The sequence below is a fragment of the Pangasianodon hypophthalmus genome, chromosome 25, assembly GCF_027358585.1.
Source record: "Pangasianodon hypophthalmus isolate fPanHyp1 chromosome 25, fPanHyp1.pri, whole genome shotgun sequence".
Lineage (NCBI taxonomy): Eukaryota > Metazoa > Chordata > Actinopteri > Siluriformes > Pangasiidae > Pangasianodon > Pangasianodon hypophthalmus.
Window position 1 is genome coordinate 6,554,506 of NC_069734.1, and position 26,285 is coordinate 6,580,790.

The 26,285-nt window shown below is 39.6% G+C and overlaps 1 protein-coding gene across 2 annotated transcripts in view; it reads right to left on the reverse strand.

The window, feature by feature from the left end:
- Nucleotides 1-26,285, reverse strand: part of kcna4 (potassium voltage-gated channel, shaker-related subfamily, member 4) — a 39,707-nt gene that overhangs the window by 12,867 nt on the left and 555 nt on the right. Inside the window, exon 2 of one of the 2 annotated variants that reach the window (XR_008300997.1) lies at nt 22,144-25,979. Coding sequence is in view for 1 of the 2 variants with exons in the window: in XM_053229576.1 (XP_053085551.1) it covers nt 23,383-25,410 (2,028 nt within the window). In the remaining variant the exon portion in view is untranslated. Of the gene's footprint in view, nt 1-5,531; nt 25,980-26,285 lie in introns of those variants that run through there. The other variant, XM_053229576.1, reaches the window with a different exon arrangement.

The window sequence follows — 26,285 nt, forward strand, 5'->3', positions numbered from 1 at the left end:
TTTTATTCATAAATCGTTCACAGGGGCATTTACACAAGAAATGTGGTATTCATGAAAGTCCAATTAGTTTGGAATACATTCATATCCTACAATAGATCCTGAGTTTGTGTAAATTTACATATTAGGAGATTCACTAATATAAATGTTGACTGATCAGCTTTACTTGGATTAATTGTTATGATTTATATACAGATTACACTGTCAAGTTTAAATCGCTTATTTATTTCAACTGCACGATTTTAATGAACAATGTACAATCCAGAAGAAATCTATAAATAAAGACAAATACACTTAGCCAAAAGAAATGGCACCCTATAAAAGGAGGAAGAGTTAGTGTGTGTCTGTGGTGGTTGATGCACTGCAGTTGCTGAGCCACATTACTGGAAGATTTAGTGCATGCCACATATAGGACGCACTCTTTCACCATTCATCATTTTAGCCTTCTGTAAGCTTTGCCTTTGGAGCTTTGTGTACCATGAATGCGCTTGGTAATTTATGAGTGATTTGAATATCAAGAAATTCAAGAAAATCAGCATTACTGAAACTTTTTGTAAATCTGGTGGGAAATTTTAGAATGCTTGGACCGACAGAAACATTTACATGCAACGTTACTAAACAAATTGATAAATGAGGCCCAAAATTATTACAGCATTGCTCACATAACCTTCTGAGTTACACAAAAAATTAAATGTTAGTGTTAGTTTTCCTATAACTAAAAATGTCACAGCAACTTCGCAGAAATCTTTGTAAATGTTACGTAGCCTTAGACACTGGCTGTTGTATTTTTCACTTTCTTATTGTTATTTACTATTAGCAATCCTCTAATTTTAACTTTCAATAACTAATTAACCAGCTAATGTTATGTGCATTAAAAAAAACGATCTTAGGAATGTTTGATTTGCCTCAGAATTTTACAAGAATACATTCTTGTAATATTTTACAAGAATGACAAGAATATTATTCTGTAAGACCAATTAAGTAAGGAATAAAACATGACAGTGTGAGCCATTAAAGGAAAATAATCATAAATAGGGTGATTACATGGAGTGTCTGCCATACACTCTCTACGAATTAGCTGCTACTATAGAAACAAAACCACAGATGAATAAGTGCATTAATATAAAACTTTGATGTACAGGTTTACAGCCAGCACTACTGTCGGAGCTGCTGTTATTGAAAATTGATCAACACCTTCTGACCAATCAGATTTGAGAATTGGATAGCTTATACTGTTTGCAAGTATTTGTGTGTTTAGTCATTATTCAATATTTAAATATTATATGTGGTAAAACATCTTATAATACTCAAAAAGTAATGTATAATTTGTATAATAATGTGTAATGATCAAATATTTAAAGCAGAATAAAAGTTTATGTACAATACAATTGGACAGCACCTCCCATTCATCAAATAAATTACTAATGAGACCATTTAAACAAAATTAAATTTGTTTATTCTGCCACCAGCTTAACTCCACCTGCGGCTTCAGAGCAAGCTGCCAACACCTCTGAGGGAACCAGGGCAGTTAGTCATTGCGGTACCTGAAAAAGCTAGGGCTGGCTCTGACCACAGCTCTACTGCTGATGAGTTGAATTAGGTGTACTAAATGAGATAGATTGCTAAACGCTTCTGTACCGGAGCCAGACATTCCAGCTTTATATGACGATGAGTACCTTATAAGCTGTATGAAAACTATAGTATAGACCGTCAGGACCATCACCTCATGAAAAAAACAAAAAAAAAAAACAATCACCAATATTAATAAAACGTTGTATGATCCATTTACAGTATACTTCATATTTTTTTCAGATGCAGGTAAGAATCCCTTGCTGGAGATCATGTGACCAAAGAAGCCAAGCCTTGCCAGAACAGAAACATTTGATATTTAGTCAGACTGACCTTTGGATGGGGTCAGCAGGCCTATCAATGCTCCAACCTATCAGTGTAGTGGAGGTCAAAGAGAGTACTAATAATGTGATAGCCAGATAGGAGACATCACATGGCACGGCTATAATATAGCTGATGCCTACGATCAAGTCAATCTGAGAATTTCATAATGTTTACAATCACCAGAAAAATACAGAAAAAGATGTTTAATCTTGAACTGAATTGGCTATGCTTGTCATGCACTAAAAAGACATTTTATACCATAATTTAGTTTTTCATTTACATTAATTCATCTGAAATTTCAGTGCTGTTTTATATTCCTCAATATGGTGAGCGATGAGTAATTAATCAATGGACTGAGTGTGCATGTATATTTAATACAGTATATCACATCAAGATTCTACATCCTAGCCTAATTTAATACGCTTAGCATATTCAGGCCCCAAGACTCAGTTGTATGAAACAAATGACTATAGACAGAACTCATATCAAGTTCCTGCAGAAAATAGTGGGAAAATATATGACAGAAGGATTTTGTTTTCATCAATTGCTACAAATCTCATACAGCATAAGAAAGCACAGCCTTGAGACTTCAGACCAGGCTCTGATGTGAAGAAGGAAAAATGTCTATAGACATCTCTTTCTAGTGTGTTTACTCTGGACCTTGGAAACTAGCTTGGCAACCTGCCTATGTGTGCTATAAGGGCTGAACCTTTTTCTAACCCCCAAAAAATCTAATTTTGTTTTGCAAGAAAGGGACACTGACCACCAATAATATTATAAAAAGGACTCAATATGAATTGTACACTTCACAGCCTGTGGAGCTAAAGCACTACTCAAAATATGCAGCACTGACAATTTAGTTTTAGCCACTAGGGAAGAAGCGTAGGAGTGCTCAGCTGCACCGATGCAAGACCTGTGATAATTGCTTGCAAACCTTATTTATTATTAATGAAAACAAGCGAAGGAGAAGCGTGACTGCAGAGCAAGTCATTTAAAGACTGTCATGATGCCATCAGAAAATTATCTCAGAAAGAAGTCTTATTCCATAGTGCATGTTGTGCAAAATCATCATACACCCAAGTCCTCTGAGCATCACATCAACATCAACCAAGGGCTGCTATGCCCCTGAGGGTAAATCCATTGCTTAGCATTGCAGAAACGTGCCACACAGCCGAGTTTTACACTCGAGTCTCTGCATTATCATTGAGAAGGACAGCAGGGTCTCTCAATCAGGACATCAGTAGGGTAATGCGGCAGATTTGAGCATTTTGGCATTCTCCTTCGGCACATCCAGTACTCTGATTGTTAAGGCTAGACCAGTGGCCTTGATGGAAAGCTTATCTCTGACTGGAATCTCAGTCTGGCTGCAGACTAGGACATACTGAGAACAACATCTGCAGGACACCGCACATACATAGACACACACACACACACACACACAATGCTCTTAGCCATGATTCAACATCCTTTGCCTTTGATATTCTCTCACAAAGTGAATTTAAAAGCCATTGATTTTTTTTTCTCCCACTGCCAAAGCAGCCTATGATTCAACTGTCTCAACCTCAAGCTCACTAGGCTTAAAATCCTCACTCTGCCCACATCAACTGCACACACACATACACTCATACACGGACACACACACAAGCTCTCACAGATAAACCAATAACCTGACACTATCTGTGGCATAATCTGTAGTGAGTATAGTTAGTTCTGTCACATGCATTGAAGCATGTCTTGATGCATTTCATGTTGCGTTTCTGCAACAGATGAATGAATCCTCTCAGGGCCTAAGCTGCCACTCATATTAGCTGTCATGCTAATAAACAAATAATATGAATAAAACTGTTCCTAAGCCTAGGGACTCCATTCATTATGTATAACCTACTTGATGTTATGCAGATTTAAAAAAAAACATTCTCAAATTTTAATGTCTGAATTCCCTCCACTCTTGCAATAGTAATATTACGAAGGAGGATTGGCTTTTCTGAGAGTCCCCATTAACACCAGGTTTGATTTGCAGTGTTGTTTGGGGAAGTGGCTCATAGCTGATCTTTCTATTGACCTGCTATAAATGATTCTGTGCTGCTGTTTTTCATACAACTCTACTATCACATTCAGCTGGGGCATTAAACCTCCACACCAGCAGAGGTACCCTTCCTCTGAATGCTAACCACTTCCTGTTTACAGACTATAGAAAGCTAGTTCAAACTCTCATGGGATCCTTGCACAAACACTTCTGCGTTCTTTTTAGTACTGCTCATGCACTTCCAGTTCATTTACTACACGCGCAATAGCGGTAATTTACAGTCAGTGTCTGCAGTAGCTCCCGAAGAGGAACAACAGTTCCAGTCATCAGATATGTAAGAATACTCGTACACAACTACAAATGTAAGAAAATACCTATTTTATGTAAATAGGTATTGCGAAGTCTTGCAAACATCTGCGTTTGTGAACATTATATCTTGTGATTGCTATTACCATGGTCTTGACCCTTGCCTTGTGTTTCAACTATTTGCCATGTCTGGACTGTGTTTAATGTTTTGTAATTAAACCTCCTGCACATGGATTCTTGTGCATCTCGGGTTTTGAGATTTTCAATTCAGTGTGTTTTCTTTTTTTCTGTATAAGAGAAAACATGCTAAACTTCTTGTTCATGGTTTTCACGGTACTCATTCTATGTGGTAGAAAGATTTTGCTTCAAAAAACATGCTATAGAATAAGAAGAACTCTTGCAACCTTGCCTGTAGCCTGCCCACTGACGGCCATTTTTCCAGCTCTGACTGAAGGTAATGCAAGCTCTGAGCTGTGGACTGCCAGGTGGCAGATGAAAGACGCACAGCCGCAAAAAGAAAGGAAAAAACTAAAGGGCAACAGTGACCTCACTGGAACAAATAGAAGCAAAGGCATTTAACTACAAAGAGCTAGAAGGATCCCAAAAAAACCACTGCATGAATTACTGTGTTTATGTATATAAGATATTGAAATTCAAATGCATGCGAGTAGAAATACACAGTGAGATCACTCTCTAGTCGAGCAGTGTGGAGCTGCAAAGCACTTAAGCGCTCAGCACGTAGCAAAGCTTCAGGGACTGGCACGGATATGATGAGCTGCCTCCGTGTGTCTGCCATGAATATGGAAGCACTAGAAACTGCAATGTGCAGGTACTTAACTGAGAGACAGACAGGAAAAAAGAAATTTACAGAAAAAAGCTGCTCCCTCTCTCTCTTTCTCTATTTTGAGGGGGAAAGTGTGCAACACTGACACATATTTTCCAAGCAGAGAGCAAAAATGTGTGAGCAAATGTGTGAGTGAAAATTGTTCTAATTATGCAACGCTCTCTCTACCAATTTTTCTCTCTCTTCCACACCATTTTGTCTAACATTCTCTCCCTCTCTCTCTCTCTCTCTCTCACACACACACACACACACACACACACATACACACAGAGAAGCCTCCAGACCATACTTCGAGAGGAGCTAAAAACAAGTGTACCTTATCAGATATTTCAGCTCAGGTTACCATGGCAACAGTAGCATTTATCGCAAATATTTGTGTACACTCTCAGCTGATGCACACCACAGCCCAGACAGAGAGAAAGAAGAAAAGCGACTTTAACTTTATCATTGCCCCTGGGAAGAAAATAGAGGGGAGATTGATCAGCTCCCTCCATTCCTGAAAGCCAGGCTGAGTATGAAAGAGAGAGATGATGGGGTTTAAATAATTTCATAGGCTTCTTGCAATTTGCAATCCAGTAGAAACATTTTACTGCCTGTATTGTGGAAATGTGTTTTTTTCAAGGACAGTCAGACAGAACAATCTTTTTTTTTTCTTTATGAAAAGGCTGCAGACAGTAACGATTCTGAACAGCCATAATTCATGCAGAAAATCTATTTATGATATGCCCTTTTAAATGCATATATTTATAAACCCATGCTATTGGCATTGTACAGTTCATATACAGCTAAGTGCAAATGTTTGCACACCCCATAGGACAAAATTAAAAAACATGTAATTTGTTAGTTTTGTAACAGATGTAAAAAGTGCCTGTTAAGATATTAAGGACAAAAAGAATTATATAAGTCTAAAAATTTGCACCACCCTTTCTGAATGCGATATAAATATTCTAATAACTTATATGCCTTCTGTTAATTGCCTCCCACCCCTTATGTATCCTCTGAGCAGCTATTGGATCCTCTGAGTTGTAATTTTCACCCCATGTTCCAACATTTCTCTTCTAATTTTAATTTGTGTTCTTGAAGGAATCTTGAAGGAAGGTCCACCCTGAAACATATTAAATAAGTTTATATTGAAATATCTGTGATGGGCTCATTTCTGAGATGTTAGGGTTTGTGTGCTGCTCTGAGGTCACAGGAAGATGTGGCTGGCACAGCTAAAACTGTTTAATGAGAAAAAAAAATTCAACATAAGGGATAATAGTCTGTTTCTCAAGATTGGTCAAGAGCAAGAGCTTCTTTTCTCACTTATTATTTTGTCATATTAATAAGAAATTCAGTGTAGTAGTGCAGACAGCAAAAGGTGGACACAGAGGAAGCTGATCTGTTTGAGCAGAGTGTACAGATGAGGTGAGAGAGCTGGACAGACTAAATGACTAAAGTGCTGCTGCATGACTCTCTTTACGTAGAGATGAAATCCCACTGCAGCTCTATAAGCAAGTAGTTAAACGGCATTTTGAGTAATGTAGGATATCGTTAACCAAAGCAAAAATAGAGCAACATGTCAATGAAAACCTAAACCTAAAAAGAAAAATAAAAGGTAAATGTAAATTTTTTTTTAAAAACTCACTTAAAATTTAATTACAAAATAAATCTCGGATGCCACTGAAAATCATGTGTTAATTTTAAAGATTAATATGCAATACTAATTTATATGACGTCATTCAGGGTGGAGCACATGTGAAGACTTAGAGAGCTGCGGCAAAACTTATTTTCTATGTATTTTACTGTTGATTATGTTTTGGATTGCTGAAGACACACTTTTCACTCTTAACTTATTAGAAGTTTATTTTTTTGTGTGATTTACATTTTCATTTTCCATTCATAAATCATGGGGAGGGGTGCACTCAACTTTTTCACTTAACTGTATAACTAATTTCCAATTCAAATTCATACAGTTTTGAAACTAATTGTGCGTAAAGCAAAATACAAGCAAAATACATGCCTCAGCCTTTCAATATTCTCTTTAACATTCCACATCACAAAATCATCTCATGTAAGTGTGGACAGCGAAACCACTATAACAAGATAACAAGTATGATGACCAGGCCTTTGCTGCACTGGCTGATGGTGGGGAAGTTCCTGCTAACTGCAGCAGCATTGGTGTCCCAAAAGGCAGGAAGTGTAGGCTATTTCCATCCTCCTAAACATGCAGTATCTCATCCTGCTCTCTGGGGTCAGCACAAAGGGCCAATTAAAGCAGCGGAAAACCCGCCAAGGTAAACATTCAGGGCAGAAGAATCATCACTATAATAAAGCCATCTCTTCTCACAAAAGAGATGGAAGAAGACATTTAACCAATGTTACCCAATCCCAGAATGTACAGCTTTAAAATGATGAGGGTTTTCAAAATACGCCTCACCTCACTCTTCTGACTAGCATTAATGAGCTGTGTCTGGTAGACATTGAAGTGAAGTACACACTGTTCCTTATTAAGAAAATTAATGGCATGGAGGTGCATGTGCAGCAATATGAAGGCTTTAGAGCTCACTAGTTTTTGGAGTTTGTGTGTGTTTGTGCGTTGGAAGGTCACAGACTCCCACTTGCAATTCGCTGGCTCCCTTTAAACACCAAACAAGAGCAGGAATTACATCTGGGCATATCCAGTCCCACTTGTAATTCATTTTTCCTGATGAAAGTGTGCTTGTTGTGCACTCTCAGGTTTTAGTGTCTGTCTGGGAGCATGTGGGCTCACATGTGAAGAGAAGTCATCATAACTCTCCCTAGATATTAAAGTCTCACCCTTAAAGAAGAGGATGGTAAGAGAGACAGGGGAGTAGTGATATATGACCAGTGCTTAACAATCTATTTATGGCATAGTCATTATTTACAATGTGATTTAGTGGAGACAGAACAAAAAGCCTTTAAATAAGTTAAAAATAACCTAACTAAATTCTAATATGTTTTATAATGACCAAAAAAAAGGCCCAAGAACATCTCTGCATCTTTACTCTCTCTCTCCAAAAAAAAAAAAATCTATGGATCTGTGGTTACACATAGTGGAATTAAAATCCCAAAAAACGAATTGCTAGTAACATAGCTCTAATATGTCACATGTAAACACAAGTCGGATTTCAGTACCGGAGTCTCAATTTGCATTGTCACAATCTCAGTGATTTAATTAACAGCATCAAGGTTTGCATCATAGCGACAATTTTATTCATGACTAACTTAACTAGCTTGCTATTTAGCTAGCAACCTAGCTTTATTTTGGCCCAGGTAGACATGAGTAGATTTTAAGTATCACAAAAATTGAACTGTCATATTCTTAGTGATTTGTTTAACAGTACCTAACCACATAACCACAATTCTGTTCCTTACTAAAATAGGCTCACTTAGCTAGGTGGCTAATTAACCAATGTATAACATTTGTAGCAGACACAAGTTGGATTTCAGTATTATAGCCTCAATTTAAAATGTCATGTTTATTGTGATTCATTTAACATTAATTAAAATTAATATTAACTAGCTAGCTTGCTATCTTGGCATGCAAGTTCAGTGGCCAAAAGTTCTACGCTCGTACAGAACACTCCTTGATTCAGAAGTAACAAGAAAGTCTGTTTGATGGAAAGATTTTGCATTCTATTAACAAATTTGACCCAGATACCAATCTATATAATCACAATCAGCCCATCCAAAAGGAGTCAGAAGTAGGTTTAAGTTCAGGAGTACTTTAAAACATTTCATCTTTAATGCGGTTTTTAGCAGTCAACCATCAAATTATACCAGTAGACTGTAAATCCAGAGTTTTCCATTTGGCTCCTGTAACAACACATGGTTATACACAGTAATGGTTCAGTGGAAGGCCTTTTCCATGTGTGGTTGGTCTTGGGTTGTAAACATTACCCTGAAACAATTATTTGTGGCCTTATTTAAAACCGAACCATGAATTGGTCTTCGACAGAACTTTGGCATCTGGCAAGTTTCTGATTTAATCCACACCTAACTTTTTAGCCAACTCAGCATTTCAGGGAAAGAATCAATTGATTTCACAGAAACATTTAGAGAATGGTTTTACATCCACTCTGAATTTAATTAATTTTAATAAACATGCTGGAGGCTGGCGCTGGCTTTCTGCAGCATGATGCAGAGGGCATGCCAGTGAACTGAGAACGACGTGAACGAGAGGCATCACAAATAACTGCCGGCTTAGCCAGGTGTTGTTTTGCTGCACAATAATGTGTAATGCATCATTATAAATAGAGCGACAGGTCAGTCGCTGGAGGTTGGCATTCACTATATAGTGACATTGAAAAATACTTTTTGTCGCGCACGGCCTTTTTTCGCGTGCAAGACAACACACACACACACACAGGGAGGCACGCACGGCTCCAGGAGCTTTTTGTTTCTCATTTGGATGTTGCTCCACAGAGGTTGGGCGGGCAAAAGTGCAAAAGCAGAGTGTCCTGCCCTTCATCATGTTTGATGTGCATCAAAAAGGCAGACGTGATGCGTCGCCTTCCAGCGTAGAGCCAGGGACCAAAGGGGCATCTCCGTGTGTAACGCTGAGTTCAGGTCTCTCATCAGAGGAGTCAGGACCATCTGGCCCTGCAACACTGCCCCTGGCTCTAGGCATTAAGCATTAGATACACGCAATGTGAAGCAACATGAACATGATGGAATTGCTCTTATTCCCACACCTACTGGCGTGTTAAGGCCTATTCATAGTGGACTATTTTTACAAGGGGAGGTGGCGTAATATAATTATTACCAGAGTATCTCTGGGATTTTAGTCCCACCCAAACTCTGTCATGTCAGTAATATTTAAAGACTGCCCATTCATATGTGGGGATTATGCCGTATTTTACCTTCTATAAAATGACAAGTAGAAATAACTATATGCAATATACAGTACATGTATCCTGTCTGAATGGACATGGAATGTTGATAAAGATTCAAATATATCCTGTGGGAAAAGAGGTTTTGCACTTTTTCTTCAGTATGAACACACTTCAGGAAGCAGGGTACTAACTAGGTATTGACCAAGCAACACTTCTGTGGGTTTTAGGTAAGTTACTTATTATAGTATAGTATAGCCTACTGTCATGTTATTGTCATGTGACCTATTGGTTAAAAGAAACTTGCCAAAGCCCTACAACAAGCACTTATAACAAAAGGCCAAAACAATCAGTTTTTATTAAAATAACAATACGTGATGACAATACGTACATTGTGAAAACACTCCCATCTCTGTGATTTGATCATATGTGATTTGATCCCATGTGAATTGATCATAATTACTACAAACAGCCTCTGGCATCATTACTTAACGTACATATGTCTGGAAATCTTATCCCATCTGAATAGTACTTTAGAAGACCTTGGAGTAGTGGGTGTGTGTCTGTCGGTTTTTGTGTGTGACTGACACCAAGTCTTCACCAAGGACAACATCAACCCGAAGGACACAAACAGATGGAACGCAAACAGATGTGAACTATGAGAGTGAGTACATGGTCAGACTCAGAAAAGGTAGAATTAATTCAGCCTTCAGAAGATATTATTATTCAAGCAGTCTCTGCTCCAACATATTACATACTGCTTTGCAATAAGTAGTGGAACAAATCAGTGATATCTATATAACATACTGTATGTTCTTCACTCAAAGCTTATAAAAAAAAAAAAGGCAAAATATATCTAACCTGTATATGATGTGACATACTGCCCCGCCATCTCTTACATGTTTATCATGCTTATCATGCGAAATAACAGTAACAACATATTTATCATCATTCTTAACACACACCTTATGTATAGAGAGAGATCTTTAGAGAACCTGTCTGACATTATTCGTGAGTAAAATACGAGTGTGTAAAACCCACTGTAGAACCAGCTGTAGGGACTTCTAAATCAATCACTGGAACAGGTCTCTCCCAGAAATTTGTTATTTCCTTCCTATTTCTGCCTGTAAATGTACGGCTACCCAAGAGAAACCATGGCTTTTTGTCCAAAACAAACACCCAGACCCTGCACAAATCCTCAACTCCAGCCACAATATTCACATCAGTAGTTCTTTAAGTCTAATAAATGCCTAATGGTAACAGCAAAACCAGTGATCCTTCAAAAGATCTTTACAAATGATTAAGTATACATAACTGTAACAATAACTCATAAACCACAGAGAATTATTACAGCAGTTTCTGAGTCAGAGTGTGCATCTCTGTTTCTGTACTTTATCTTCATGTTTACCAATAATAAGAGACAATATATAGCCATCATAAGAACAAATTCATGACCATATGGGCTGAGTTTCTTCAAACTCGAATGTAAAAATTATTAATTTTTTGCGTACATCATCCAAAGCTGTTCATAAGCTATCAGGATATTTCTTCAGCCCTTAAAGTTTTTATTTAATAACTACTATGAATTATTACAGTAAACCACCGTAAAACTAAATCTAATAGAAAATGTATGTAGCTACAAGAGTGAGAAATGTAAATTTGGAACCACCAAGTTAACCCACCAAGGGTTAACTTGTTTTTGTGTTTCTTTTCCCATGACTAAAAGAATCACTAATTTCCAATGAGACATTTTTAAAAATGTTCTAATACCCATACAACTCTTTTCTGTTTAAGAATTCATACTAAAATATTGTTTTTGTTGTTAATCTTTAAATCTGTAACAAGCAATAGCCCACTTATGCCAGTTTTAGACTGTGCAATTAATGGTCTTAAGATCATTACATGTCACACTGTACAAGATGATCCTGATAAAATCTTGATCGATTTCTGTATCAGACTGTGCAATAACGCTCTCCATGTCAGGTTATGCGATGAAGATCCTTTGACAATAGACCTGTGATTAAAGAAAATTATTACTTTCTGCTTATGACATCAATCAGCCTGATTTGGGCTCATATAGAAAATGGTTTCACATAAATAGAAACATTCTTGTTCTTGCGGTAATAAGCGTATTTTTCTTTCTATTAGCGTGTTTTGTTTGCTTTTGTCTATTGCCACTACAGTATTTGTAGCTGTCCTATGAGTTTTGTGTCATCCCATGCTGACCTCCTATTGGTGGGTTTTAAATGAGCAGAATAACAATGATCCCACTCTGAGGTTTTAATTTTAAAAAAATTTCTGAAAGGACTTTGTTGATACTAAATCAGCTGAGCACGTCACGTTGTGTTCTAAGACCCCCGAAATCAACTCATAACTAAATAACTCTTTTACAATTTTTGTCTTTGACACCAAAATCAGCGAAACATTGTACAGCGTAAACTCAGCTTTAGTTAAAACATAGTATTTCAAATTGAAGCCTGAAAACAAATACGATTCATATTTAAACTGACTCAGTGAAAGCAAGTTTCAATCTGACCATCTAGAATCATATAAAGCCTACACCAGGTGATGTGAAAAATGGCAATGGTAGTACAAATATTGTGACTCAGAGTCAGCATCCCCAACAGTGTCCACATAAATACGCAGCAGAAATACATGCCTCACAGTGAATTAATGTCTGTGTCTATTGAAAATTCTCGATGAAGTACAGACTGCCGATACAGGTGTATCCACAGGACTGGCAACACTTGAAATTTCCTGGGGCATTGAAGATTATGGGAGCCTCCAAAGGCTGAACACTAAAGTCCAACACAAATGTCAAAATGTGAGAATCCTAAAACCCTAAAACCTCTGAGGGGCAATGTACAGCAACATGTCAGGAAACCTGGACAACTAAATTGGCTAGCAAGTTCCTGGCTTTATTTGAGTTTATTTACATGAATATGCACATGGTAATAGTGGCAAATGAATTGAGGATGAAAACTATAAGCCAAAATGTAATGTAAGATTTACATGTGCTCAGTTACATTTATGGCAAGTACTACTCACTTGCCAAAAATGTAATTGAGCTAATGTTACATTACTTTTCGAGGAATTGCCGCTTGGTTTGGAGCAGAGCCCTCTTGGTGGAATTGATTAGTTGGCTAGGAGTTGTCCAAACTGTCTTGTTAGATTGATTTTCCGAGTATATACAGTACGATAGTAAAAAGTAAACATTAACAAATGTGCTGTTTTTGATGTGCTATAATGATGGCTGAATGAGTTGGAAAAGATTCTAGCTACAATGGAGATTAGGCATGTACTAGTCTAGCTTTGACATTAGTTGAGTTAAAATACAAGTATTATTGCTAGTTATTGTAGTATGTTTGTATTTATATAATACAATTAAATAAATAAGACTTCTGGATGCATAATGATGATAAACTTTGTTCAGATGACAAAAAATGGTTCATGGGCACCTGGGAATTTTGGCAACAATTTATATTGTCTCTATAATTGCATCTAACTGCCAGGGGTTGAATTCTTATTTCATTAAAATTGAATAGAAGCCCATTTGGCGCTAGATGTCTCCCGAAACTTTGTGCTGACTCCAGCTTCTAAAAGCACTATGCCTCAAACCATCAGCGACAACCATGGACTTAGCAAAACTGTGGTATATAAGACTATTCATGCTGTTCCCACTGCACCCAAACTCTTGAATCCAAGTTACACTTAAATGTTGAGATATTATTATAAATTCACCAGAGACTCTTTACTGACATTGTGGTCAGCTGGAGTCATAAAGCAGTCATCTGGGCCAACTCTGCCAGAGAGCAAGAAATGGAGACTTGGAAATGGCTGGCTACTGGGTGATAGTGGATATCCTCTCTGAATGCATTTGCTAACACCCACTGCTCACCCATGAACCAAAACTGAGAAGTGTTTCAACACTGCCCACCAAAGGTCATGAAAAATGGTGGGAAATAAGGTTTAGAGCAACACCAGAGAGGACTTGTGCAAGAACATTTGTGTGCGCAATGCTGGACAATGTTTCTGTAAAATCTGACACACTCCTAATTTGTATTGTAAATAATCACAAAATCACACTATCCATTGTCACCCAAAGGAGAATGTGCTTCCTCTCACGGTTTCTTATGAGGTTTCTTTCTTTCTTTTTTTTTTTTACCAGTGTTGCCTTTGGCTTGCTCATTAGAGGTCTGCTTTGCAACAATGTTTGTTTTTAGTGCTATACAAATAAAATAGAATTCAATTATTGGGGAAGTCCAAGAGGAATATGAGATGGAGAACAAAAAAGAACAGAGGAGAATATTACTCTTCCTGACCTGAAGACAGAAGGGAAACGCCAGGCTAGTGTGGGCGCACAGCTAAGGGTTTTTTTATTAAGATGTTTCAGTTGATGCTTAAGTAAATTTTTCCTGGGTCTGTTGGGAAATGTAATTTTTTTTTTTTTTTTCATATTTTCTGTTATTAAACACTCTGCAGAAATGATCTCATTAAAGGATGCCAACTAAATATTTGAACAATATAAAGCAAGAAATCATAAAGCTAGAAGCACAAATTTAGGAAAATAATTCATTATAAAAAAAAATAGGAAAAAAAAAAAAGAAATGCGTATGCAATATAAACTGTATATTTTCTGCCAGGCTGTCAGATGAGATGAGAAATTGTAGTTAATTAAGATTAATTGATCGAAATATGCAAAGAAGTTTTCACTTAGTGAATACCAGGTCACTCTTTTTGTTCAGTGGGAAAGATTATTGGTTCTGATATTGAAGATGTTTCATACATTATATGGCCAAAAGTTTCTGGATACCTGAGCTGAACATCCCATTCTGGATTCAGTCCCCCCTTTGCAGTTATAATAACCTCCACTCTTCTGGGAAGGCTTTCCACTAGATTTTGGAGCGTGGCTGTGGGGATTTGCTCACTCAGCCAAAAAGAGCATTAGTAAAGTGAGGCAATGAGGGTGCAGTCGGTGTTCCAGTTCATCCCAAGGGTGTTCAGTGGGGTTGAGGTCAGGGCTCTGTACAGGCTACTCGAGTTCTTCCACGCCATCCTAGGCAAACCTTGTCTTCATGGACCTTGCTTGAAAAGTGCACAGGAGAATTATCAAGCTGGAACATGTTTGGGCCATTTAGTTTCAATAATTGTAAAAATGTAATACTATAGCATATAAAGATATTCTATACAATTGTTTGGTTCCAACTTTGTGGCAACATTTTGGGGAAGATCTACATATGAGTGTGATGGTCAAGTATCCGCAAACTTTTGCCCACATAGTGTATCATGCCTTTATACGAGAACATGCTCTTGGTCTGTTAATACTAGCTCATGCCTATTAGCACCTACTGGACCTCTCTGCCCTATGTGGTCCACTAATTTGGTTCCTGCTATAAGGACTCAGCAGCTAAACCAGGACTATATGCATGTCTAAGGGGTTCAGGCTATGGAGAGAGGCGGGCAGAGGGGATGTAGATAAGTCTTAACTCTTCTCCACGGACATTAATTCCTTGCCTTATTCCAAAAGACACTGTCAGACTCAGTATTGCTAGTGCTTGCTCTTCTTCTGGGGTAAGAGGCTGAGTACATGACTGTCCTCCCCGAGTTTTCCCCTGTCTGTCCGCAACTCTGCAGTCCTCCTCTTTGCCAATCTATAAAAGTCCTGCCATTTGTTGTAGACGTCATGGCCTGTTCCACTGTGGTAGCTGCATGCACTTCATCATTCTGCAATGTCATCCCATTTTTTTCTTTTTTCAGTGGTGGATAAGCTGCTTTGAGACAGTAAAATATCTTTATTTTTACTCCTTAAAACAAAAACATAATTCTTTTTTTAAATGGTTTACTTTTACATATGTTATCTGTTATTTTCAAAAAGTGCAAGTTGTCTGAATGGATTCCTATTTGTTACTGTTTGTAGATTTATAATTTATATGAATTACATACTGACTGTTGATTAATTTGCTTTTTGATGGAATGTTACTATTTACATTATTTGCATTTTGCACTGTACAGAAATGACAGATTACTACATGTTCACAACATCATTAAACTTAGCTAGAAGAACCTTCATAATTTTCAAATCCAATTTGTTCACTTTGAACATCTTGCTCCCAATTTGTGCTTACACCATCTGTAGTGTAGCACTTGGTGTATACAGACTGTAAGAAACCATAAATATATATCTCCAAAACTACTGTTTTTATTTACTTAGTAATCTTGTCTAGGGTTTCTTCCTGTGAAGATCATGCTGAGAGCCAGTTTAACAAATGCAGCGGTAAAACATTTTGCCTGAAGATGTCTAAAACCTTACTAAGCTATGTGCGATTTCCTCACACAGTCAAAGTTTTATTCAGGCTTTATTCGGACAGAACTGTAATCAATTGCGTTTGTAATGGGATACCGGCTTTCAAAGTGTCCCTGGTGCTCCTGTGTCACCATCAGAATGGAATATTTACATGCAGTTTCCTCCATTTTTCACTTTTGGGGGTAACTAGACTGTCACATCAGGTCAGGACATTAAACTTCCTTTTCAGCAGAGGTCTCCCTCCCCTGAATTGTAATTGAGCACTTCTAAGCTACATCCTCTTTATAGACTATACTGTATAAGGCTAACAAAAGCAGAGCTTCATTGTGAAGTCTTGCCAACTCCTGAGTGTGCATAAGTTCTGTGTCTTGTACTTAGTGTTTGTTTTTCTTATGTTTTTGACCAAAAAACACTCTTTTGAGTGCACATTAAAGGTGCTTGACTTCAAATGAATGTATTAAAGATACAGTAAGCATTTTCATCTAACATATGTACATCAAATAAGAGTCAAACAGAACAATAAAAATAACCCCCAAGAATAATGAAATACAATAAATAAACAACACAATCCTTAACTTTATCTGTTAGGAGACATTTGACTTCCATATTTATGTAAACTAATACATTTTCTTTTTAAAACATCAGTACATTTCTTTTTGTGTCCTCCTCCAAAGGTGCTCCTCCAACAGTAGTTGCACTTAAAATGCAAAAAAGTATGGGATTTACGACATAGCTTTGGATTGGGGTGGAGTCAGAAAACAACCAGAAAGAGTTCATTAAATCTCAAACAATCAAACACTCACTCGTGAAAACCTTCCAAGAGAGCCATCTGCATAAGATTGTTTAAACTCTCCTATGCTTGTTTATTTGCCTATCATCAGATGAGTTAAATGTCTATGCAAGGAAAGTGATCATTTAACAGGGCTTTGAACATGGCGGCTGTGCTGGTGTATCATATTTCCCCAGTAGACAGCACGCATATCAACTAATTAATGCTCTGAAAAGAGCAATGATGATTGCTTTCTGTCGGATGAGTGCCAAATTATGTCTGGCTCCCACCCCTTCTCCATGCAAATGCTAACCCAGATACTCACACTAGTCAAAGTTATGAGAAATTTGATCAAAAAGGCATGTTTTATAATAACTCTTGGATCTATTATTGTTGATACACGTCTTTAATATTGAGCCATGGTTGTGTTATGACAGCATGCCGTTAATCTGCTGTGTAGTGTGTGGTGGAACTTGTTTTGCATTTGTTTTGCAAGTAGTTTCAATAAAAATATTGATAGTGATGTCAGGTCACAGCTCTGCAGGAGCTGTATAAAGGGTAAAGCATGCCTAAAGCACTTAAAGGGGATTTTTCATATGCATTCTTTTTAATAAATGTTATTTTGTTTAGGAAAACAGCAAAGTCTAGCAAACATTAATTCTGCACAGTTCAGACGCATGTGTCATCGTGGCTCTCTAAATTGATGGTGTTTCTAAATTAGTTTTATAAAAGTCATTGCCTAGGCAGGTCTTTTAGTTTTTGTTGGATAAAATAGTGCTTTTATGTCACAAAGAGCACAAATGCACAGAGTGATGTTGGGTTTCTGAGAACAACAGATGCACACTGATCATTTTAAGATGGAAGTGTGGGTATAGATGAAGTTGTGGCATTTTTAAACACTGCTTTGGGGAAACTGAGCCTGGGTAAGTGTAATCATGCAACACATTTAACTTGTGTTAGCACTAGCAGTGGCAGAATGCCAGCCAAAAGCCCCATTAGCTGTTTAATCTTTCATACAGCTTCCAAACTTTCCTTTCAGGAAATAAAAACCCTGTTTGGTGAATAATGATGGCAATTCTCCCACTCAGTGACAGTTTTTATGGTTGTTTTGGTATATTATTAAGATATGATTAAGAACATCAGTATCAATTCATTGCAATTATAAAATAATCTATAGCTGCAAATGACAATCTGTGGGGTCCAAGCACCCTTCACAGTTAGCACCCACTATGGCCAGTTCTTGCCAAGTTACATAGAACACTACAGAGGTGAACATACTGTATAGGTTTCGTGACAGAAGCTCAACTCTGACACTGTGAAATATCTGTTAAGAGGTTACTGGCTCATAAGACAGACTACTACCTACTGAGAAGAAGAAAAATCCTAGCAAAAACATTAGGGTTTATAGCAATAATAAAGAATGTTAATGTATTCTGTCAGCGCAGAAGTAATGTGAGTTTAATACAACACAGTCCCACTGAAGGACCTTGGGATTTAGTGACATGATAAGTACTAATTTAGTGCCTTTGTGTCTCAAATTTAAATTGGGAGTTTCAGTTAATTGGTGTGTGAAAAAGAAATAAGATATTGGATCTATCTAATTAGGAACCTGTCCTGTCAGATAGAGAATGAGAGAGAAAGTGAGGAAGAAATTGTTTCTAAGCTCAACAGTCCACTTTAAGAGGGCAAGGACAACATAAAATCTATTTTTAGTACTAAAAATTTCACATTTTTAAAGTTTGATGGAATCTTGGACACTTTAGCTTCAAATTAAATTAATCACTTTATCGTATTTGTTTGGTGGTCTGGGAACCCAGTTGGATCCCACTGTGGCTGAATTCTACTTAACAGCCAAAAATGCAAAACATCTGCCAAAACAGCCAAAAAATCTGCATAGATTACAATGGGTAAGGAGCTAGTTTAACAAATGCAGTGGTAAAAACAGTCGGTCTGCCCAAAAGATGTCTAAAGCCTTGCTAGCTAAGTGTGATCTCCTCATGCAGTCAGTGTCACGATTAGTTTAATTTAGCTTGTGATCACCAGCTGTCAAAATGTCTGTGACACTCTCGTGCCGTCACATCATTAAAACTGAGAAGAGCACTTACACACTCTGTTCAGATGACGAGGGACAAAGTTTTAAAATATTTAAATGGACTAATAAAAATATGAGAAATTTAGCCAAAAATACAGAACTGAATTTATCAGTATTTATTATTTCAGTACCAATTTAAAAGCGAACAATTAATGACCAATTAAATGCCATGACTAGACCAAGGTGGATGATGCTGGTTATCAAAATGATTTCACATATTTATTCATAATCTAATAACACTTTGATAAGCATTGATGCATGATTTGTATATTTTATTTATGGGAGGAACTACGGTGCAGTGGGTAGCATTGCCAACTCACAGCTCCTGGGTCCCTTGTTTCATCTGAGTCTGATTAGTGTCTGTGTGGAGTTTCACATATTCTCTCCATATCTGTGTGGGGTTTCTCTGGGTTCTCCAGTTTCCTCCCACCACCCAAAAACATGCCAGGAAATAGACTGACTGCATTAACTTGCCAGTAGGTGTGACTTCGGGTATTTACTCTTATTTGGACTCAATAAACATGTTAATATCTTCTGTTTTTTTAATATATGGTGACTTGTAGTTTTCCTACTCCAGAGAGCTGATGTGAGTCATGACCATTCTGCTCACAGATGGATGGGTGCTCCCAAAGCCTGAAGGACTGGTCTTACTCACTGCACATTAAAGGAGCCAAATTGAAGAGCAAGCCCACCAGGAACCTTGCTGTTCTCTTATTCTGGCATCCATTTTGCCAATCAGCCACATGCTTAAGCAGTCCTTTTTGCTTTCATGCTGGTCAGCAGTGTCTGAGTTTACACAATATGTCTGATCAATATTAAAACCTGATGATCCAATGACTAGCACAGAGAGCAAGCTCTGGTCCAGTGTAGCCTAAGCAAGATTCAGAGAGGTTTTACGCTGACACACAGCGCCATCATAACCTTGGCGAGAGTGATGCGAACACTTAACCCGCTATGCCATTACACTGTCATTTCACCCCTCATAAACACAAATTGATGTAAACAACATTTGTCATTATGACAGCACAGGAACAACATCTCGGGAAATAAGGACCACTCGGCTAGAAAGCTGTTTTCTAGAAGGCACTTGTGATGCAGCATTACATATGGTGGATGCCAAAGAGAGCATCTATATATCTTGTTTACATGGTTTTTAAATGTGTAGTGGGGCCAAGTTACTGACAGAATTGGGTGTGAGACATGATATACAGTAAATTACAATACTGTATCAATGCAACTATATAGACTGTGCTTCATATCGGCCTGAAATTCAATCCTAAACTCAATCCTGAGCCAAGTGGACACTTCAAGACATTCAAAATCTCGGAATCGCTCACACTACCCAACTTTTGCCACTTGCAATTTGTTGTTTTAAAGCAGTCATATCTTTCACCTTGACAGATCCCCCCTGAAACTCACCCGAAACCCAAATCCCACTTTCTCACAAAAATAGGTTTTGCATGTTTTTCCTGTATCCACATGGGTTTCCTCCAGGTTTTCCCATGTCCTTCCTCCCAAAAACATGCTAGTAGGTGGATTGGCTATGCTAAATTGCCCCTAGGTTTGTGTGTGTGTGCGTTTGTGTGTGTTGTGATGTCTAGCATCCCATCCAGGGTGTATTCCCGCCTCACTCCCTGTATTCCTGGGATAGGCTCTGGATCCTCCATGACCCAGACTGGGATAAAACAGTTACTGAAGATGTATGAATGAATAAATAAATAAATGTATATATCAGCACAGCCTGTAATGCAGACTGCAAACTAAAGCCTCACATTTATTTATTTATTTATTTCACACTGTTCACTCAGTAATGATACTCCAAATACCCCGACAAAACTCATAAAAACTGCAAATATTTTGATAATATACAATATTGGAGAACATATAGTGAGGTGTTCAGTTAGTTCTTTCAACATGACCATCTGTGCTGTACGAATTCAGACAACGTATGAATACAATAATGGGATTCTTGAATATAATGAATGCCTGAATTTATTTTTAGAAATCCTATGCACATGTGATAGACCTCTGGTAATGTATTCTTGGTCAGCTGCTTTTGCGGTTAAGCATGGGTTATAAAGGATACAATTTCTTTTCACAAAGGAATAGCCTCTTCATTAACAGGAATAGCACACTGGTTCTGTGGTCTGATTACATTAAATGATTCCTATCATCGGTTGCTCAAGCACAAGTGGAAATGGATCGCTTTTGTAATCTGACACTAACACTAGTCTACCTCTCCAGTTTAAAGCCAGCACTTGATGTGATTAACTCATCGGTGGATTTTTTTTTCATTCATATTAAGGGTTAATAGGCTATTTTTTAACATTAGTTATGTCATCTATGAGCAATTAATCGACTTTGACAGCAATTATCCTGTGTGGCAACTGATAGACTGCACAGTCTAAACAAGAAACTCAAGACAGTTAATGAGGCGGGAAGGGCGACTCTCTGTTACCAAGGCAACCAAGTAAGGACGCATCCTACAGAAGGAAAAAACCTTCATCTAGAGCACAGATTTGCAACCTTGGTCCTAGAGTACTCTCAGTCCTGTACATTTTAGTGTTTTTCCCTGCTCTTACACACACAGAATGTTTATTAATTAGCTAATTCTTTTAATTAGGTGTGTTGGAAGCAGGGAAAACACTACATACTCCATGACCAGGGCTGGGAATGTGTGATCTAGAGATATGTTGTTAATTTCTGAGTGCTTCACTGAGAAATGTGTAAAATATTACATCTCATCTGATTCTGCCCCCTTTGCATGTGTTGATTCATTAGATATCAGCGACTCAACGTGTCATGAACACATCTGAACACTAGTGTTATTGAACGCTCCTCCATAGCTCCTGTTTCACCGCGAGCGTGCAGCGTCACCCAGCTACAGGAACCAACAAGCGCGTGCGGGCGCATGCGTACAACTCGACACGAGAATGTGTGAGCATCCTGAAGTTAAGCTCGTGTAAACTGGAAAAGTGTGTCTTTGATGTGCTCATCTTTGTGCTGTGATTCTTTTTTTACGAATCCTGGCGAATATATTGTTGTAAAATTAATAATGATCCATTCAGACTGCTTACCTTGCACAGTGAGGCGCTCCGGTGAGACCGTGTGGTCCCTGCACGCGCTCCAGGAAGACCGGTTTTCCATCCAGAAGTGATTTTTGTGCATAAAGTCCACCAAAGCACAAGTGCGGAGCGCCAGTTCATGTTTCCACGAGAGCTGCTGCTGTTGTTGTTGTTGCTGTTGTTGTTTCTTTTCCCGTCGGCGTCCTTGTAAAGGGATACATTGTCATTTTGGTTAAAGGGACGCAAAGTAAACAGTTGCATGAAGCATTCCCTTCTAAAATAAAAACATATTCCCGTGGCAGCACTATGACCCAAATGACAGGTCTGTCCCTTCTCAGCCATGGCGTCAGAGACACTTGTGCATGATAATTATTTTGAGATGCAATACCGGTATTTTGGCCTAGCTATATCTAAGGGGTGACATCTACACTTAAGTGTTGATCCCAGAATTGTGGTAAAAAAATGTTTAAAATGGCAAGATGACTGATTTGTTTAACGCTCTTAAAATAATTCAATGCCTCTGACTTTAATGTAGTGGATAAATTAAGTGTTACCAGAGGGCAGTTTAATGTGGCATCGTGCTGCTACTGTCAGACTAATTTGCTGAGTTTCCATAAAATATGAGACTTTGCATGTACTTCGTAACATCTGTTACTAAATAGTTATTGAATTCTCTCTCTCTCTCTCTCTCTCTCTCAAAGACGTGTGTCTGGTAATCTCTGGTTTAATCTGGTTTGAGAATAGAACATATTTAATGATAGTGCAAATGATTTAAACTTTATTGCATAACAACCTTACGTTAACAGCTCGCTTCCTGCTCTAACATTGACGTCTTCTGACAAAATGTAACTTATAAAGTGCCTATGCAAAATACTTGTTGTTTGTTCCGTTCTTTTAAACCGGGAAATTCTGCCTACAGTGTAGATGGGCCAGAACTCACACCTCCCCATGTTACGTAAAGCTGGTGATTTTTGCGTCGCCTGTTATTCGATTACAGGGTGTGTTTCTCTAGAAAAGTAGCCACATTGCAAAGAATGTTTCAGCCTAGGTCCATAAGAAATGAAACGTGTGCCTGCGTGCGTGCGTGCGTGCTTTTTTTTTGTGCATGTCTGGTAATACGCGCGTTTGTGTGGGGGTGTGCGTCCAAGCGCGCGACTTTGCGCACTTGGGCGTGCATGTGTGCTGATAAGTGAATTGTGCAATCATCTTCACGAAACCCTCCACAGAAAGTCATCAATGTGATATTTATAATCATACATCTGTCTGTATGCTTCTTGAATGTGTACTGTTTCTCCTGCCAATGTCCGTGCCGTTCCCTCTGCTCGGGCTCTGCTTGTCTATGCCGCAAAGTGACTCCGTGACACCTTCTTCCATCTCCATGTACTCGGCGGCTTTGTCGCCCAGTGAGGACCCGGATGGAGATCCTTTGAACTTTTTCAGGAAATCCGGGAAATACGGGCATCCCGGGGGCGGGTACTCAACCGCAGGAGCCTGGTCCTCATTATCAGTCTCCCTGTGGTAGAAGTAATTAAAGTTGGAGACGATGACTGGCACCGGGAGCGCGATGGTGAGGACGCCGGCGATGGCGCACAGCGAGCCCACTATCTTCCCGCCGACTGTTATGGGCTTCATGTCTCCATAGCCTACAGTCGTCATGGTAACGACGGCCCACCAAAAGGCGTCCGGGATGCTCGTGAACTGTGACTTGGGCTCGTCCGCCTCAGCGAAGTACACGGCGCTGGAGAACAGCACCACCCCAATAACCAGAAAGAAAATGAGCAGCGCCAGCTCGCGCATGCTCGCGCGCAAAGTGTGCCCGAGAATCTGGAGTCCTTTGGAGTGTCGGGAGAGCTTGAAGATCCGGAAAACCCTGACCAGTCGGATTATTCTCAAGATGGCAAAGCTCATGGCCTGCTGCCCGTTGCCTTGCTGTTGCGCGAGGTCCGTGCCCAGAGTTATGAAATAAGGCAAAATGGAGACAATGTCTATAGAGTTCATGATGTTTTTGAAGAAAGAGGCTTTGCTCGGACTGGCAAAAAAGCGCACAATGATCTCAAATGAGAACCAGATAATGCACACGGTCTCCACAATGAAAAACGGGTCGTTGAAGGGCGTAAATCCGTTGTCTGTATGCGTCACGTTTTTACCTGGACTAAGGAAATCTTTGTCGTCCCTGAATTCTGGTAACGTTTCCAAACAGAAAATAACTATTGATATGACGATAACCAAAACGGACACCACGGCGATGCCTCTGGCAGGGCTCGAGCTCTCGGGATACTCAAACAAGAGCCAAATCTGCCGCTTGAATTCGTCCTCTGGCAGCGGTTTTTCCTCCTCTTTGACGAAGCCCTCGTCCTCGCGGAACTTCATCATGGCCTCTTCGCCAAGCTCGTAGAACTTGACCTCCTCGGAAAAGATGTCGAAAGGTACATTGACGGGTCTCTTTAACCGTCCCCCTGACTGATAGAAATACAGAATGGCGTCGAAACTCGGTCGATTCCTGTCAAAAAAGTACTCGTTGCGCAGCGGGTCGAAGTACCTGATCCGCTTAGCGGGGTCCCCTAAGAGCGTGTCGGGAAACTGGGCTAGAGTCTTGAGCTGAGTTTCAAACTTCAGACCGGACACGTTGATCACCACCCTCTCGCAGCAGCCGTACTCGCTGTAAACGTTCTCGTATCCGGACTGTGGACGTCTGTCCGTGAGAGACGCTGTCTCTTCGTCGTCCATGTTATAGATAAAACTCGATCTCTTGCTTCCCCCGTCGTCGTCTTCTTCGTCGCCCTCGGCCTCCTCGTCTTCTTCTATCATAACGTCCTCCTCGGATCCGAGAAGCGCCAACTCAGAGTGGCGCAGGTCCCCTCCGAGAGCCGCGCGGTGCCGCCTCCAGCGCGCGACTCCTCTCTGCTTCTTGCGCTCTCTCAGAAGTTGCTGCTGAGGCTCGTACTGCTGTTGCGCCTGCTGAGTGGAGGAGGAGGAGGGGCGCGAGGCAGTCCCTCCGCTCCCATGGTTGGCATTATTAGAGGAGGCGGTGCGAGTCTGATATGGCTGACCGTATGGGTGGGTGCACGAGCCACCTCCACCACCACCGCCGCCACCGCCACCTCCGTCTCCGGTCGCCCCGGCCTCGGACGCCGCCGCAGCTGCTGCCGCCGCCGCCGCCGCCGCCCGTGACTGTCTCTCTCGCTCGCGCTCTCTCTCCCTGGCGCGAGCCTGGGCATATCCGTACGGCAGGTGGGGGTTGCACCCGCTGCTGTCTGCTCCGACCATAGCAAACTCCATGTTGGCGTAGTTTGTAACCGTATAGTTAAATACAGTTATTTGTCAAGACTTCAAAAGTGAGTGCAGCAATGTCCATAAATGCACTTGGAACGCCACAATGAGGCTTGTGGAAGATGTAAGTCCACTGAGGCAAAAAAAATAAACCCTCACAACATGCACGGTGATTACAATTTCATTTTATGTTCATGCAACATTCACTGAAATCATTCAACTGAGTCCATAAGGTGTTAATATAGGTCCAATGACATCATCAAGTCCAGGTGCGTAAAGGTTAAGGAACCTGTTTGTTTATGGCGTTGCATCGGTGTCCAAAAGCACAGGCTGCCTTCAGAGTCCTCCATAAGATTATTAGAAGAGTAAATGATGTCTTCACCTTTCACCGCCACCTGAGGTGTTTTACTTGTAGGAAGAAGCGACTTTGAGTTCTGTTAGTGATCCGTGGTTGCAATCTTTGGGATGAGGGAGGAGGGTGTGTGGTGGTGGTGGAGGTGGTGGTGGGGTGCTGTTCTGTCCTCTGCCCCTCCACTGGCTACGAATGAATCACGGAATTATTTTGACGCCAGCGACAGCTGCAAAGGGCACAAAAACAAACATGTTATAGACTGCACGCATCCCCTCCCACCCTTCAAGAGAAAAAGAAAAAAAAAATTCTCCACACTGTATTAACGTGTTGTGCGACAGGGACAGCTCAATACTGATTTTAATAACACTCTTAGAAATAACAATGCATATTTTATTATGATATCAGTGCGCTGATATAGCAGTTACAGGCCTGTACGGCAACAGGAGACAATACGTGATTATTAGAGAGAGAAAAATCCCTATAGGCGATTAATCCTAAACACTCGCCGCACGCAGCGGCCACCCCACCTTCC